Source organism: Macrotis lagotis, chromosome 1 (assembly GCF_037893015.1).
Source record: "Macrotis lagotis isolate mMagLag1 chromosome 1, bilby.v1.9.chrom.fasta, whole genome shotgun sequence".
NCBI lineage: Eukaryota > Metazoa > Chordata > Mammalia > Peramelemorphia > Peramelidae > Macrotis > Macrotis lagotis.
The window spans coordinates 897963708-897982282 of NC_133658.1; the positions used below are offsets into that span (position 1 = coordinate 897963708).

The window sequence follows — 18575 nt, forward strand, 5'->3', positions numbered from 1 at the left end:
AGCTGACCAGAAGGTTTGATCTTCAAATAAAGGACTCAGGTGAAGCACAGAGTGGAGAAGGGGAAAATATGAGGGACTTAATGATGATGAACTGTATGTATTCCTGCATAGAAAAATGACACTGATAATACTCATATGAACCTTCTCAATTAACAGAGCAGGTAGAAGATTTTATAGTTGAAGCACAGGAGAAAGCTCAATTTGAAGATAAAATGTGGTGTAAAAATGGAGTCAATAGAAAAAAGGGAAATGTAATGGGAGAAAGAAAAAAGGAGAGGGGGAATAAGCCAAGATATTTCATATAATAAGATCTTTCTTTATTACAATGAGCTATTGCAATGATATGGAAGGGGGGAAGGCAAGGGGGAATGAGGGAATCTTTGCTCTCATCAGACGTGGCTAGGAGAGGAAACAGCATATATATATTCAATAGGGTATAGGCATCTGGAGTAAGAAGGAGAGAAGGGGGACAGGGGGAAAGGGTGGGGATGTGAACGAAGGAGGAGAGGATGAACCATGAGGGGAAGAGTGGTCAGATATAACACATTTTCTTTTTTACGTCTTGCAAGGGGCTGGGATTGAATGGCCTGTCCAGGACCATAGGGCCAGGTGGATGCTGGGCCTAAGGGGTGGTATGGGGGCTTGGGGCCTCTTGGCCCCAGGGCCAGGGATCTGTCTGCTGCCCCACTCAGCTACCCTACAGCAGAGTCAGTGAAAGGAGAGAGAAAATATAGTACATGGTAGTGGAAAAATACGAAAGGAGGGAATTGCGATCAGCAATGGCAATGGTGGAAAAATATGGAAGTAACTTTTATGATACTTATCATAAAGAATGTGATCCAGGGGGCAGCTAGGTAGTGTAGTGGATAAAGCACCAGCCCTGGAGTCAGGAGTACCTGGGTTCAAATCCAGTCTCAGACACTTAATAACTACCTAGCTGTGTGGCCTTGGGCAAGCCACTTAACCCTATTTACCTTGCAAAAACCTAAAAAAAAGGAAAAAAAATGTGATCCACTTGCAACAGAGTTGGTGGTGTTGGAAAAAAAAATTAACAGACTGCCTTCTGTGGGGAGAGTGAAGCAAGAATAGGGAAAAAAATTATAAAACTCAAAATCAACCAAATCTTTCTTTAAAAAAAAACCCATCGGGGGTGGCTAGGTGGTGTAGTGGATAAAGCACCGCCCTTGGAGTCAGGAGTACCTGGGTTCAAATCCGGTCTCAGACACTTAAAAATTACATAGCTGTGTGGCCTTGGGCAAGCCACTTAACCCCCATTTGCCTTGCCAAAACCCCCCCATCTATTTGTATTATCTAAAAAAAAAAAATGATTCTGTCCATAGGGTATAGGGAGTAGGTTTTCCTAGACTGTGGAGGGGGTCCATGGCACAAAGTTTAAGACCTCTTGCTTTAGAGAGCTATCTGGGGGGCACTGAATGACTGGCTTTCTTGCAGAAAAAAACAAGGAAGTTCAGCAATGAAGGGCTGGCTGTGTAGGTATGAAGTCTTTAGCTGCAGAAAGTCACAGTCAAGTAAAACTACCCAAAGGCCCTCATCTTACTTATGCAGCCCATTTCTGCTTCTTCAGTGATGGGGGACAAGAGCATGTAGAAGAGGAGGGCGGGTGCTGAGAGTCAGCTTTTACCCCAACTACACTTGAATGGATCAGCATCAGTCTTGATGTTTTTGGCATAAATCAAATCACAAAGCAGAAGGAAGTAAGAATATTCCAAAGGCTAAGAGAAACATTCCATGGGCCGTCTGGCCATCTCACCATGATGGTGCTCTTGATTAAACCTTATGAAAAGGTCACTGAGAAAATTTCATCAATTTATAAGGATTTTCCAAGACAGGAAGTTACCAATGACATAAGAAAAAAAGTAACTGAGATCCCTCACAACCGCTGGCCTCTGAGCTCTGCCTAGGTTCCCTTCTGTAAAAAAATTTTTCATAGAAATCATCAGTCTGGGCACTGAGGGAATCTTCAGCGAAGTTAACAGCAGAAAACAAAGGGGTTTCCTGAAGTCTTAGCTTTACCACAACATAAGTAACTCAGAGTTAGGAAAGAGAAGGTCCCAGAGCATTTGCTGATTATTCTAAAAGCATCTTGGTAAAAGCAAGACACCTCCTCATCCAATGAGGTTCATCCCATGCATAAATTAAAACTGCAAATTTCTTTGACAGCTCTAACAGAGACAACTTTATTCAATGATTATGATCATCCTCAAATGAGGCAAAAAACAGGAAGACAGGATTTCCAGAATTTTAGAGCAGATCTAAGCTGAGGCTCAGTTCTCTGAGCAGATAAGGCCCTCCATATGTTCTGCCACAGGAGAAATCCAAGGGCTCAAGAATGCCCTTAGGCAGGACACCAGGATCTGACACTATAGATAAAGGAGCTTGGTTCTAACAGAGGAGGAGACTGAGCTAAGTGGGAAACTGCAGAGTTCTTAGAATAAACCCAAATTTCTTCCTGAAACAATAGCCTACCTTTGCAGTCCTGGGATTCCACTATGATATGCCAAAAGGGCAGATGATGATGTCATTTCCCTAATACCTATAGGATCAAATCTAAGTTCCAGCTAAATCCCACATGACCTCACATTAACCTTTGAGTCTAATTCACCATCACACCCCTTGTCACATTATACAACCTAGCCATCCCTCACAAAGCACCTCCCACTGCTTCACCCCCTGGGTTTTCCTCATGCTTGGAAAAGACTTGCACCTCACCTCTGCTTCTGAGAATCCCTTTCCAAACAACTCAAATGATCCAGATGAATGAAGCCTTTCCTGATACCCACCAGCTGCTAATGCAGATTCCTAATTTTTCCTACTTTTAATCCTGTGTACACTTAAGTATATATTCCATCCCTCAACTGAATATAAGTTCCTTGAGGGAAGGGATGTTTTCATTTTTGTCTCTGGCGCACAGCATGAATTTAATGAATGCTTGCTGATTGGTGCTACTGTATGGCCGTAAAATGTATAATACTAGTCTCTGAAGAATAAAATGCAAGATCATTCAGATATCAATAGAAAATTGCATGATGAAGGTGAGTAGGTTGCTACAACTAATAAAGAACCATGACATACAGTAGAAACAAAGGATTTCTTCAAGGAGATGGATTAGTCAAAAAGTCAGAGCAAGGGCTAATTACTCAATTGCATGTTCTACTAGAATGTGATCCAAGGAGAAAGAAAGCCCCTAGCAGACTGGGGCAACATCATCCTTTCTGTCTCCACTGTGTGGGTGAGCTTGAACAAGGGGGATACAGGATAGGCAAGCATGGAAGGTCTATGACTGCATCGACTGAACCACAGTGTCATCTGAGTTATCACAGAGCCTTCCCTTCCACTCTTCTTCTGTTGGGAAATGACAGATTAGCTATAACCTTCAATCAATAGCACATCCCCCTTGTCAAACATGGATAACAGAACTAATAAGAATTGAGAGAGCACAAGGGCTTATCAGATCACTAAATACCAGTTAGTGGCTTTGGGTCTTTTCTAGATTAACCCCTGTCATTTTGTACTATTTACAAGGGCAGAATTTATGTGTGTGTATGTGTGTGTGTGTGTGTGTGTGTGTGTGACAGAGACAGATAGAGGAAGAGAGACAAGACGGAGGTAGACAGGGAGAGATCCCAAAAGAAACAAAAAGGGAAAATCAGCCATCCAGAAAACCTCTTCGAGTCCTCCTAGGTCTCACTTGCCTCACTCACCACCCGTCAGCAGAGTGCTCCACAAATTTCTTCCCCTGGGACAAGCCAAATGAAGTCTGCAATGTGTGAAATGCAGAACACTACCAACACTGCAAAAGTTCATCCTGGGTAATGAGGCTTCAGAGGACGGGGGCAAAATGAGAGCCAAGTGTAATGTCTGGATGCCAAGGACTTGGGCTAGATTTGGCCTCATGCTATTAAGTATTTTTCAATCTGAAGCTAGATTTCTACAGGGAGACTGTAGATCCGTGTGCCCTTTAACATCTGGAGGGCAGATCTCTCTGCAGGGACTGCTGTCTGCCCTGAGTGTCATGCACATATCTAGTCAGAGGCCAGTCTTGGAATTTCTACCTCTGTAGTATCTCTCACAGGAGATCAGTGCTGCCCACAAAGCCACCATCACAGTTCAGGTCCTCAGCTTCTTTTATCTGGCCTATTACAAAAGTCTCCTAATGACTCCTTATTAAGGTAGTTAGGTGGCACAGTGGGTAGGCTGCCATGTCTAAAATCAGGAAAGTTAATCTTCCTGAGTTCAAATTTGATGTCAGATACTCATTAGCTATGTGATCGTGGACAAGTCATTTAACTCTGTTTGCCTCAATCTATAGTCATCGGTCAAATGAGCTGGGGAAGGATGACAAAGAAAACCCCCAATGGGGTCATGAAGAGTTGGACACAACTGAACATCTTACTGACTTAAGCATCAAGCATTATTTCACCCTTTATATTGTTGTGTAAATTATATAATAAACACAAATACTACAAATGTTGGTCGGTTCTTGTCCTTTGTTATTGAAGACCCAAATAACATCACTAGGCTAGAGGCAAGTGGCAATGAGTCCGATGATGGCTTATGAGATCACTACAAGCTCAGAAGGCTCTACCTCAGGTAGGGCACAATAACAGGACTCCCTTAAGGGAAGTGCCAAGTCTTAACAAAAAGGAAAGCAGGAGAGTATCCCCCTGGTAAACTCTGACATGAAGGCCAGATCTCCCAGAATGGAGAGACCCTCCTTTGATTTCTGAATGCTGAACCCCTAGAGTGAAGCCTGCATACAGTCTTCAAAAAGGCTTATTGGATTGAAAGGGAGACATATGCAGACAGGGTGAATGAAGCCACAATAGGAGTGAATGTTACTCTTCACTAAAGTGAAGTAAAGTTCTAGAAAGTGAACAAATCTAATAGAAGAAATACACTTGTCATATGAAGAGGTCATGCCAAGTAACAGGTTTATCTAACAGGAAAGATTCTCCTTCCATGGACTGGATCTCCATTGCCAAAAGAGCCAGTAAGAGAGTAAGTGGTGGAGCCAAGCTCTGGGCACTGGATCTCGCTGCCTCACCATACTGAAAACAACACATCAGCACTACATAGCCATCCAGGACACAAAACTTGTTTCACAATTTCTTCTATAATTTTGAATTTGTAAATCAATGCACCTTAAAACTGAACTACAACTCTTAAAAAAAAAGGGGGGGGGTGGCTAGGTGGCACAGTGGATAGAGCACTGGCCTTGGAGTCAGGAGTACCTGGGTTCAAATCCGACCTCAGACACTTAATAATTACCTAGCCATGTGGCCTTGGGCAAGCCACTTAACCCCGTTGCCTTGAAAAATCTAAAAAGAAAACAAAAACTGAACTGCTGATGGAAGGAAATCTGGAAGACAAGGAAAACAGAAATGAAAGCTAATGATTTTTAGCTGGGCTCTCTTGACTATTTCCATTTGAGACTATTGTTCATTTATTAAAAATTAAATTATCCAGAAGCCAGAAATAGAATCTATACTAATACCAATTTTTTCATTAGGAAAATGTGATCTGGATTTTACTCTTCCCCAAATTTTGTATTTCAGGAAATGATGTTCAACTTTCCTTTTAAAAAACAAAGTTCCAAAATGACATTGCAGGGGAGAAGGAGAAGAGGGCAAAGAAGGATTGTAATCTCCAGGGTTCTGGTCATGAAAGTACCCATGGATTAAATATGACGAAAAGGTGAAGGCTTCATTCCAAGGGAAAAAAAGTGTTACAGGAGGAGAATTACTCAACAAGAAGAAAAAGTTGGCAAGACAAAATGTGTGAAAGAAAATGGAAATATTGGATGGGAGATGAGGAACAGGAAGGAATGGAAGATGGGGATAGCAGGAGGGATTTAGGTGCAAATGAAGTGCTAAAGGGATAAGGAGAGACAACTTTAGAGCTGATATTACTCAGTTTGCCACAGCCCCAGTTTTTAGGTAAGGAAAATACTTGAGGAATATTTTGTTCTAAGAAAAAACCAATGATCTGTTGGGGAAGTAGCCTTTTGGCTTCCAGGGAAAGGGTGGTGGAGCAGGTCCTCAGGTGCATGAGAAGTAAGCTCCAAGAAAGAGGAAAAGAGAGACTATCTGTTCCAAGATACCAGGATGGTAGCTGGGAACAACTGAGGCTTTTTGAAACTCCCCAAGGTGTGCTAGAATGAGCAATCAGTGTATCTTTGTGAATCTGATGATTGATTGTGCAAGGAGAAACAGAAAAAGCCTTGCCAAATTAGCTAACTGAATCTTAAGAGTTAGAAACTACTATGTCTATGTTCTTATCCCTGTTTCCCATCAAGACCAAGAAATTCAGAAGATGTGTATCCTTAACAGTTAAGGTTGCGTCTAATCCAAGTTTCTGCCATACTAACTTCCAATTTCCCAACAGTTTTTATCGAAGAGAGAGTTCTTATCCCAGAAGCTGGACTCTGGGTTTATCAGATAGCGGATTACTATAATCATTTCCGAAGGTTACATTTAAACAGGGAATATCAATCTGTGGAGCACAGCTTAACAAACTCAAAGGACAGGCTCTTGCATAGAGATGGCATAAACCAAATAATGGTTAAGAATCTACCTGGCAGGAGTGTATCAACTTAGGGTTTTTTTTTCAAAGGCAAATGGAGTTAAGTGGCTTGCCCAAGGCCACACGGCTAGGCAATTATTAAGTGTCGGAGGCCAGATTTGAACTCAGGTACTCTTGACTCCAGGGCCGGTGCTCTATCCACTGTGCCACCTAGCCGCCCAACTTAAGAGTTTTGAAAATCTAAGAAAATGAAAAGAATGAGTGAAGGAGAAAATAACCTAAAGGTAACTGTCACACTGGGTTCCAATGAGAAGAGTTACAACATATGAGGATGAGATAAACATAATTTCATGAGACAAAAATCCAAAAAAGGAACTTGTAATAAGATTCTTGTTCTCACTCAGCACCAGATAGATAAATAGGAACCCGTAACTGCTGAAACATCATGACAAGGAACAGGTAGGTGGCACAGTGGATAGAGCACCAGCCCTGGAGTCAGGAGGACCTGAGTTAAAATCCTACTTCAGACACTTAATAATTGCCTGGCTGTGTGACCTTGGGCAAGTCACTTAACCCCATTGTCTTAAATAAATAAAAATTTTAAAAAGAAAAGATCATGATGACATACCCATGCCAGGGCGACAGCCTGGGAAGGATCTGATCTCATTTTGAACAAACAGGACAGGTAAAATGAAAGGGCAGTGTAATGTACCTGGTCAGAGGCAGTTAACAGGAATGGATAGGAAACTGAAAGTGGACATCATTTGAGTGAAGATCAATGAAACAGAAGGAACACCATCATTCCTGTATTCTATGGATAATATGGGTGGACAAGAGGAAGAAAAGATCCTAAGCCTAGAATGGATGACTTTCAGTTATCTGGATAATGGGAAGGCACAAGACAGAGAAGCCAATCACCTCTTAACAGGGAGGTAGCACAGTGTAGAGAGCTGGGCCTGGGGTCAGGAAGACTTGAGTTCAAATCCCTCCTCAGGACTCCCTAGAGCTTACAACCCTGGACAAGTCATTTCACACGCCTGCCTCAATTTCCTCATCTGTAAAATAAGGCTAATAATTGCACCTCCTTCCCTGGGTTGTTGCCAGAATCCAATGAGGTGATAATTATAAAGCCCTCAGCACAAGGATCTGGCACAGAGGAGTTGTCTCATCAATGCTTCTTCCCATCACCTGCCTTGAATCTGCTTTAATGGGAAGAACATCATTTGAAAGGCAAAGACCTGGTGAGGAGAAGTTCTGCTCTGGGCTCGAGGCCACCACCATAGAAGAATGGCTGCTGAGATGGAAAGGACAAGATACAGTTGACCCAGTGACGAGGAGAGGCATTGGGGATGGCACCTGGAGTGGGACCAGCAAGACAACGCAAAGAAACACTTCCCAGGAGAGAGGCCAGGTCCCCAGAGCTCACCAAAGTGGGTTTGAAGAGCCCCTTTCAGGACTAAGAGAATAGAAAGAGGAGCATGTCCCCCAGGCCATGTCAGGAGAAGAGCAAATGTAGAGGGGCTCCCACGCTGAGGCTCAGAACAAGACTTTGAGAGTATAAGTGGTTCTGAGGAAAAAAGGACCAAACAAGATAGAGCAGAAACACTACTCCTTGTGAGGCATCCAGGAGGTGCTCAATAAGTGTTTCTTGTCTGAGGACACAGAGAAGTCACTGCAAACTTATTTTGCTTGTTTTTTCCATCAGAAAGAATGATTCATAAATAGCTAAAAGGGAATCCATTCCCAAGACAAGAGAACATCAATGTCCATCAAGTGGGGAATGGCTGAACAAACTGTTAGATTTGATTGTGATGGAATACTACTGTGCCATAAGAAATTTCCCAGAGCAGGATACTCTCAGAAGTCTGAAAAGACTTGCATGAACTGATGCTGAACGAAGTGAGCAGAACCAGAACACTGCACACAACAAAACTTTGAGATGATCCACTGTGAATAACTTAGCTCTTCTCAGAAGTATAGTCATCTGAAACAATTCTGAAGCACTCATGATGAAAAATACTGTCCATCTCCAGAAAAAGAAGTGGAGGCTGAATGAAGACCAAAGCTTCCTTTTTCTCTTCTGTTTTGTCTGTTTTCATTCACAAGTTGACTAACATGGAAACAGATTTTGCATGACTGCATAAGTCCTATCTATATCGAATTGATTTCTTAATGAGGGAAGAAGGGAGAGAGTGAGTGAATATGGATCCCAAAAATTAAAAAAAAAAAAGAATGTTAAACCATTGTACATATACAACTTTTTTTTTTTTTTTAGGTTTTTGCAAGGCAAATGGGGTTAAGTGGCTTGCCCAAGACCACATAGCTAGGTAATTATTAAGTGTCTGAGACCGGATTTGAACCCAGGTACTCCTGACTCCAGGGCCAGTGCTTTATCCACTACGCCACCTAGCCACCCCCATATACAACTTTTACTAGAATGACATGGGGGGGTGGGGAGAATGATGGCAGAAAAGTGTGGAACTCATAAACTTGCAAATAGATGAATGTTGTAAACAATGTTTGCAAGTAATTGGAAAAAATAAAATAAGATGAAATCAGAAGAAATGAACTCTAAAAATTGTTCTTACATGTAACTGGGAAAAACAAAAAATAAAAACAAGAACAAAAAACCCCAAGAGAAGCGTTTCTGAAATAGCCTTCATAGGAACCATAAAGAAGGCTATAGGATCAGGCCAGCAAGACCAGCAGGGGAAGCAGGGCCTGCAATCAAAGTGACTCAGATGGAATTCTGACTCTACCACTTATGAGATAGATGACTTCGGACAAGTCACTTCACCTCTTGGGCATTCAATCTCCTTCCCTATAAAAAGGAAGGGGTAAAATGGATGACTTCCAAGGTCTGTCTAGATTGAAATTTATAATCCCAGGATGTTAGAATCAGTAATAAAGAGTGAAACTGAGGACAGTCTGACATGCACCTCTCTTGGAGAAAACGGGAGACTAGGAAGGAAGGAAAATACTAAAGCAGGAGGTCTTAATGTTATTTTTATATCCTGGAAGGGTCACGGGCTAATCTGGATTAACCTCTGGACCTTCCTCAGAATCATGTCTGTTTGGGTTTTTTTTGGTAAATAAGTTTTATTTATTTACAGCAATGGAGTCTTTTAAAATGACTTGCCCAAGGTCACACAGCTTTTAAGTATTATTATTTATTTTTATTAATTATTTCAATTATTAATTATCTGAGGCCAGATTTGAACTCAGATCTCCTGATGCCAGAGCCAGTGCTCTATCCATTTTGCCACCTAGCTGCCCAAGAATCATGTTTTTAAATGCATAACAGAAAATATATAGGATTATAAAGGAAAGCTTTATTATGTTAGATAATCAAGTACACCAAATATTAAAATTAGTTCATGGCCTCTGGGTAAAGAATTCCTGTTCTAAATAATGAAAATTCTGAGGCTGCAAACAAAAACATTCTATTAAGGAAGAAAAGGGAGAAATGTGAAGAGACTAATGTGGACACACTTCAAGACAACATAACTGATGAAAACACTGACTGAGAACCAACTCAAAACAAAGGTCAATGACCTGGAGCTGGGAAAGGACTGTCCAGGATAAGAAAAGGGGCTCTTCTAGCCAAGGTCCTGGCCAGGGCTGCATCAAGGGGGGAAACTATTAAGAGCAGATGAAATAAAGGGAGATGATGGGAGTAACACTCAACTGTTATTTCTGCTTCCTTGTTCTCTGTTAAAAAGAATGATCTTTAAGTGGGAAGGACAGAAAAAAAAGGGCCAGCAGTTAAGCAGAAGCTGCCTGGGTCAGCCAGCCACTCCACTCACAAGCAGCAGAATTGGCTCAAGCCTTCACATTCTGAGTTCTCCACCTTCTCTCCTCCGTAAGAAGCACTAGACTGGGATTCTTAACCTGGAATTGGGAACTTAAAAAATTCTGGATAATTGCATTTCAATATCATTGAAATCCTGTGTATTTTATACACTCAAAAAATATGTTCTGAGAAAGGGTCAGCCATAGGCCTCCCCAGATGGTCTGATCTAGCCTATTCTGGCCAGCCTCTACAAGGCAGGCCTAGGAGCAGCAGGCTGAGGCAGGCTTAGGTAGCAAGAACCCCCAGAGCTGAAATGGCTGCCTGGGTCCCCCTCTATACAGGGCTGGAAACAGAAGCTCAATGATTCCTTGCTGGGGATAGAGAAGAGATTCCCAGAGATATGGACTAGACAGCCTTTGAGGTGCTATGATCAGAACATGCTGGTACTAGAACTTTCTATGTGGCTCAGTCCAAGTTGAAGGAAGTGGGGGTCACTGGACCTGTGCTCTATGGGATCCTCCCTCAAACAGTGTGGCCTTTCAAGGACTTTTGATTTCATCAGTAGGACTGCAGATCACAACTCCCCAGGGAATGCTGTGACTGAAAATATTCATCCTTCCTTAACTACCTATTAGGTAATGAATCTACCTGATTTTATCCTGGCTGGTCCTTAGAAAAAAGGCAGCAGGGCCCCTGGCCTCATCCTCCAAACTCTAGAGCTGAGCAGGACCTGCCAGAGTTTGTGCCCCACTGGCCCTTCCTCTGGGAGGGCAAGGATTCTTAATACCCTCATGGATCTGTGATCTCCCCAATGAAGGGTGGGTACATGCTCCTTGTCAGGTTTAACAAACTTGTGTCCCTCCTGCCCATTTTCTCCTGCAAATCATCACCAGGAAGTTCACATTGTGTGCTGAGGGCCTTCCTCTCTCATAATTTTTATCTGGGTGCAATGTAGGACCTCTTCATCTATCATCCTTGCCCACCTTTTCCTGACACTTTGGCAATATCTTCTACACCACTTTTTACAAGTTCATTAGTCTTTGGTAATATGATGCTATCAATATACAGTCTCTATCTCTTCACTGGCCTCCGGGAGCCCTCAGCCTCTTCAGCTATGGTTTTTCATGACTGGGCCCATCAAGAACCTAGACGTAAAAAAATGCACTTTTTATTGCAGGTGTAGCTGGAAGTCAGGAAAGGCAATGTGGAAGGTTGCCAAGGGTCCTCTCTATTCCTTTCATCCTTTGTTCTAGCACACAGTCTCTCCTCAATGTCTGTCCAAGGCAGACTTATTGATGGCTCATTCTGTCGGCTGGGCATCCAACTGTCCATCGTTTCTGCACAAAAGCCTCATGGTTGGTCCTGCCACAGAATTCCCCTTTTATTTGGATTCCTACACGATATGGACAAATACCGGTCTCGCTGAATCAATCGTCACCTGATGCTAATTAGGGTCTTAGCAGCAAGCTCTGTTGTCCTGTCTTTCAATCAATCTTGTGACTGCAATAATGGCACCTCTGTAATGAGGAGACAAATGCTTTTCAATACTCAACAATCAGTGAACATGGTGGGATCTTGTATTCTCTGTTTGTTTAAGACTTCTGACTCTATAAAAAGGTGTGGCCTGCTATAGAGTATAATTTCCAAGAGCTTCCCTAACTTACAGTTTCAAAAGATATGCCCTGGATTCATGAGTAAATTATTCTCAAAGGTTTTAAAGTAGTTCTACAGACTAGTAATTACTGGTCTTGTTCATTAGCACACTAGCTAATTTAATCCTAACAATTTAATGTAGTTGTGACCAAATTCAGATTTTTGGTGCTGATCCTATCTGCTACTAAATTCAGATACTCAGTCAACAAAAGCAAGTCCATGAAAGCACCAAATAAAACTCAAAAAAATCAAGGAAAATACTACCTTCCTATTTATTTGGAAAAGAATATTACTTATTAAGATAAGGTGCATCTTGCGGTGGACTCATGTCAAAGTGTCACTTGTTGGGGGTAGTCACAATGTTGGCTTTTGGACTAACTATAATTGTCAGCTCAGAGGGTTCCATAGAGAGATGTTATTGAGACTGAAGCATTTTTTAACTTTAAAAAAGAAAAGAAAACTTAATCATGAACTACGCTCTGCAAGTCTTTAGTTAAGGCTCATGGCATATACTGCTTTCATAAGCCTGGAAGAACCAAAGATATTCTGATCTGCACAACCATGGGAAGAGACTTGAGAACAATGCAAAATGAATATATAGCAACAACTTGTTGAACATAGCAACAAACAAAATGAAGATAGCCATAACTCTGTCACCCTTTTTTAAAATGTGGATCTCTCTCTCTCTCTCTCTCTCTCTCTCTCTCTCTCTCTCTCTCTCTCTCTCAAACACACACACAATGGTCTGGTCCCTCAGAAATCACCTGCCCACCTTCCTAGGGTTGTTTCCTCAACCAGAATAAAGCCCCAGTTCTACCATCCTATCAGCCCAAAGTCAATCACACAAAGGAGCCCTCAGGGGCACACTCCTGGGTTCCATACTAAACCCTTGCTCTCCTCAGCCTTTCAGTTTTAGTTTTGTGTGTTTTGTCTTCAGATTCTAGTTGTTACTTCCAGCTCCATTCTAGGATTTATCGTGAGCACCACCATCTCCCTCAAATCTCTTTCTTCTGAGCATAGGAACATCGAGACTGTCCACACCATCCAAAACAAGAGGCCACAGGTTCTTTCACAAGTCTGAAGGGATGGCTTGTGTGAAATCTCTTCTGAATTCTTACTACCTTTCTCAGCTACTCTCAAGTTTTTGGGTGAGTTCTACATAGATTCTTGGATAAAAATGACATTCAGGTAATTGTGGTTTTGGGGGTAATTCTATTTCCAAGGAGGTTGAAAGCTTCTTAAGAAGAAAATCAAGAACAATCAGTCTCAAGAAATGTGACCTGAAAGCCACATGTCTCATGCAAAAATACCATTTAGGCCAAAAATGTTAGACCTTAATAATATGTGATTATTTATAATTGCCCTGGAAAGGCTCACTTAAACTAAGTGGGAATGCTTCAAGGACAAGCCAGGAGGGCCACATCCCTGCTATTCATTCATCCCCTCTGAGCTCGGCTAGAGAATGACATGAAATCAGAAATGCAACTGATTGCAGCCTCGCCAGGGCCAGAAGCTCTCCATAATGCAATTCACCTATAATTTCCAAGGGGAATCTCGGTCCTGAAGAATACTTAGTATGGATGTTTACCGTAGCTGTAACTTTGTCCCAGTCTGTTACAAAGGCCCGAAATCCTTCACCAAACAGAGTACCAGCTGTCCTGTGGAGGGGAAAAGTAGTCACATAACCAGGAGGAAAATAAGAATATGGAGAGCGTGTTTGGAGAAAAAAGGGTCAAGAGGATGAACAAAGCTCAAGATACTTGTGAGATTCTTCTGAATCCTCAAGGACCATCCTGTTACTCACAAAGGGAACTACCAAGGAATCCACAGGTTCTCAAGGCAAGGTAAAAGATAATGACTAATCATGACAACATCTAGGTGAAGAGTCTATCACAACCAGAACCTGAATACTACAAACACACAACTAAGAGATCAGAGAATGAAAAATGAACAATAATAAGTCAGAAATAATAAAATAATAATAACTAATAAGTCAGAAATGGCACGCTAATTTCCCAAGGGAATTTTACTTTTGGGAAGAGAGGTGAATTTAACCATTTTAAAAATAAAGCCTGGTTTCTCTGCCTTTGTCCTGGGAAAGACAGGCCCTCCCTCCTCCTGAGGGCAGCTTGTGATGGGAACCTGATGGAGGGCACTGGGGGTGCATCACCACTTCACACATACTTGAGGGATTCCAGAATGGTCTGGCGGTGCTCAGCAGCTTTTAAGCGGATCTGCTCCCTGATGATATCTGCATTCTCTCTCTCGGCTCTGGCACGTGCACGGGTCTCTGCTTCTATGCGCAGCATCTCATTCTTATGCCGCAGTTCCATTTCCCTTTCCACAGTTGCTTTTGAATGGGGAAAAAAAAAGCGAAACAAGTGACATTTCCTCCCAGATTTATACTTCTGCCATGAATAGAGTTGAGAGCAGTCTTGGGGTCAAACCTGTGCAGAAATAAGTCGCTTTCAGGTCCATAGTTGGGATGGAATTTTTAATTAAATAAAATGGAGATAATCATAAAAATGGAAAAAAAAAATAATTAAAATTAAAAATAGAAAAAAATAATAAAGCCTTCTTGTTACTAAAAAATCAGTTTCTTAAGAGAGACACACACACACTTATTCACTCACTCTCTCTCAAATACATGGAATGTTCCAAAAGCTTTAGTGCAGTCTGATAACTTCTGAAAGTTTTTCACAAAAGAACATTTTCACTAATTCTGAAAATCAACAGTCATTATGTATAACAAATAGCAGTTATGCTGAATTTTAATAAGGAACATTAATATTTTAAAATTTTTGTTAACTTTAAAACTGTATTGGATTTTTGGAACACTTCAGTATAAAACCAAATCATTCTCCAAAAGTAGTCAAAGAATATGGTCTTCAAAGGAAATTTAAGCTAACAACAATGAAAGAAAAAAAGATCCCAAATACCTAATAAGAGAAATGCAGGTGAGAAGAACTCTAGGCAGCCTCCTCGATGGGTGTCAAAACAGATTTCTATTTTGCATCTCTATCATTGCTCACCAACTCCTCTAACCCTATAAGTCTTTCATTCTAACACATCCATTGGTACAGCTGAACCAATCAAACCAACTCTCTTCATTTTGAGCCAAGCCCTCCTTTCCCTTTCTTGGGAGTCCAGGCCCTCTTCAAAGCCTCCCCAATGTGCTTACACTTTGGCGCCCAGGCTCTGTGTGCCCAGCTCTGCCTGGCCCCCGACCCAAGGCAGGCCTTACCTCTCCTGATCGCCTCTTGCTTCTGCACAGACTCCTCCTGCTTCCTCAAGTTTTCTTCATTGAGAAGTTGCTGAGGGAAAAGCACATATAAGGCAGAGGAAAAATGAAATTTTGCCAAAGTGATCATTTTATGGAGAGGGGCCCATGATGTTGCAGAGGTGGTCACAGATCACACACATTAGAAAAGGAAGCCAAGCAGTCAAACCACTGACCATATAGGATAGAGGGATAAGATTATTCTCCCAAAAGGTAAAAAAAAAAAAAAAAAAAAAAAAAAAAAAAATCAAATGAAAGGGTGGAGTAATGGATAGAACACTGGCCCTGGAGTCTGGAGGGACCCCAGTTCAAATCTGACCTCAGACACTTAATAATTGCCTAGCTGTGTGATCTTGGGCAAGTCACTTAACCCTATTGCCTTAAATAAATTTAAAATTATTTTTTAAAAATCAAATGAAAGCAGGTAGAGCTGTACTACAAATGCTCTGGCACCAGGGTGGGGGAATGCTGGCCTTGCTCCTGGGGTTGCTGGTGTACCCCAGCTCAGAAGCTCCCACTCATAAGTCCCAGGGGCTTTTCTGCTTTCCAGGAAGGCAAGGATGCAAGTCCCTCCAGAGGTCAAACACCTTCTCTGATTACACTGTGAAAGGCCAGCTGGCTCAGAGCTTTCCTCCATCTGCTTTAGCAAGCCTTGAGACACAGGGATTCGTACACCAAAGCTACTTTAGTAACAGTATTAATTCTGGTGCTGAGAATCCATATCCTTGGCTGTTCCCCACTTGGCAAGTAACGTTGGGAAGGCTGCAGTAAGAGCTGTTGAGAACATAGAGCAGGGCCTCACTGCCTTCATTGTGTCCCACAGAAATGAAAAAAAATTCATGACTCCCCCCCACCCCTCATGTCCAAATGCCCTAGGGCACAATTGAGTGGGTCTGAAATGGAACAAGTTCACTGATGTGTACACTTTTGGGAAGGCCTTTTTCTAAAAGGGAGTGATTTCAGAACTGAAGCTATTTTCCAAAATATTACATTTCTTGAATTAATTCTCCTTAAAATTAAAATTGAAGAATGATACAAAAGAAAGATGAAACACCTGAAGAATTGGAAAGCTAAAGAAGGAGGTGAATTTGTGAGCTTCCAGAGGTAAGAGCACAGGCCTACTCCCTGCTGAAGCAATGGGGCTGGATAGGGAGGGGGCAAGGGGCAAGGGGCAAGGGTATGCCCTACAAGTATAAACCCATGTGCTCCACAGCCAGACTGGAACCTGCTCCTAAGTAAGCACTTCTAACTCCCTGATCCTATTTAGGCCCAAGCTGAGTTATCACCTCCCCCAGGGAGGTTAGAACCTGTCATGACCAGGTTTCAGAGCCAGGGTCCAGACTGATACACAAACCATTGATTCAGACAGCCCCACATAGCAGGTCTGAGGCAGAGAATCTGGATGATGACTCAGATTTGTGTTGACCAGATTCCAGGCAAAGGTGGGGACCAGGAGTACAGGGGTACTTAAGACAGTTCTTGGGAACCTAACAGATACCATCAGCAAAGCCATCACAATCTATTAGAAAGCTTGTATCCCCAGATACTACAAAATATTCAGAGTGGCACTTTTTTGAGAGCTAAAAATTGGAAATGAAGTAGGTGCCCATCAAATGGGGAATGGCTAAATAAAATGTGGAGAGTGCTACTGTGCTATGTGGTGAATATAGAGAAACACGGAAAGGGATATGACCTGATGGAACTACATCAGTGAAGAAAGCAACTGCAGTCAGTAAATACAACAATATCTCTAGAAAGAAAAACGACACACCAAGAAGTTAAAAGCAAACTTAACAAAATTATCAAGATCAAGCAAGGCTCAACTATCCTATGAGAAGACACTGCAACATACCCTCCATGGAAGTGGGCGGTCCACAGATGTTAAATACTGCATGTATTTTTGAACGTTTTCAACATATTGTTCAGTTATGCCAATTTTTGTGCCTCTTAAAATATGTGATCTGTTATATGGGATAGATCTTGGGGAAGGGAAGGAGGAGGGATACATAGGATACTATGGTGACATAAGAGAAAATCACCAGAAAATTAAAAAACCCAACAAAACCCCAAGACTAAACCACAACAAAAATTCCCGATTCTCTCCTCTAAGGATCAGAAATAAACAGCCATCTCCCCACAGGAGGGATGACAGACAGGGTAGAGATAGATGGGTTTGTTACGATGTTTTGGCGCCCCTCACCTGCTGTCTGAGCTGGTCATCATAGCGCTGTCGAGCCAACTTGTCTTGATACTGAGCTCTCTGGAAAAGAAAAAGGAGGAGATTAGAATGAAGTCCCAAGTTGGCAGAAAGAGACCAGAGAAATGAAGGTCTCAGGGTTTAGACTCAAATTTATGGGAAGAGTAATCACAAGCCTAGAGAGAATATTTCTGCAACTGTACAATCACTGTTACTTCTATAAGTAATACTCTATTACAATCGGCAAATCCCTAAACCTTTGAGACCAGCACTCAAGCAAATCTGAAAGACTTTAAATTAAAAATGAACTACGATCTAGCTCTGGAGAAGAAATTCCCAACCCCACAAATGAAATTGTAGGTGACTTGATGCACTGATTTAAATAATGAATTGAATAGCATTTCACCCAAAGCTACAATTCCATAAATCACTAGAAATATATTAAATACCACCTCCTATCTGCAGGCACACACCCAGGTGCTAGGAATACAAAGACAAAAATGAAACCTTCCAAAGCTCTCCAAGAATTTATATCCCACTGAAGGATAGAAGAATGCACAAAATAAACACAAAGGGTTTGGGGGGTTGCCGGAGGGGACCAAGTACTCACTATAGGATGGGGCAATGACTTTGATGAAAGCAGGGAATCCCTGGCATTCCTGGCCTGGCGAGTGCAAAGAAAGGCTGGGAGACAGGAGGTGGAGTCCCCAGTGAGAAGAAAGGGCAGGCCAGTCTGGTTGGACCCCAGAAGGGTAGTTGGGAGAGGCAGAAGTGTTTTAAAGGCAAAGAAAGGGGTTTACATAGTGTCTATGAGATGAATGAAGTTAGCGCAGAACCTGCAATCTTGGGAGAAAGCACTGACTACTGGAGCACCTCCTCTCTCCTGCCAGAGGAAAGCAGGAGAGAGACCAGAGCTGGGAAATTATCTGCATTGGGTTCTTAAACTAGAGGTACTGATGAAGTCACTCAATGAGTACAGAGAGAAGAGTGCTGAGGACAGAGTCAGAAGGGACTCAAGAGAGAAACGGGAGGAAGTGTCCAGAGAAGAAGACAGTCACCAGGGTCAAATGCAGCAGAGATGTCAAGAAGGGGCACTGCAAAATTATCAT

General features: G+C 42.1%; 1 protein-coding gene across 1 annotated transcript in view; it reads right to left on the reverse strand.

The window, feature by feature from the left end:
* The window catches only part of ATAD3A (ATPase family AAA domain containing 3A), a 64211-nt gene that overhangs the window by 39067 nt on the left and 6569 nt on the right, over nucleotides 1–18575 (reverse strand). The window contains exons 4-7 of the mRNA XM_074218734.1: nucleotides 17470–17529; nucleotides 15234–15303; nucleotides 14174–14339; nucleotides 13578–13647 (exon numbers count right to left, since the gene is read on the reverse strand). Coding sequence (XP_074074835.1) covers nucleotides 13578–13647; nucleotides 14174–14339; nucleotides 15234–15303; nucleotides 17470–17529 — 366 coding nt within the window. The remainder of the gene's footprint in view (nucleotides 1–13577; nucleotides 13648–14173; nucleotides 14340–15233; nucleotides 15304–17469; nucleotides 17530–18575) is intronic.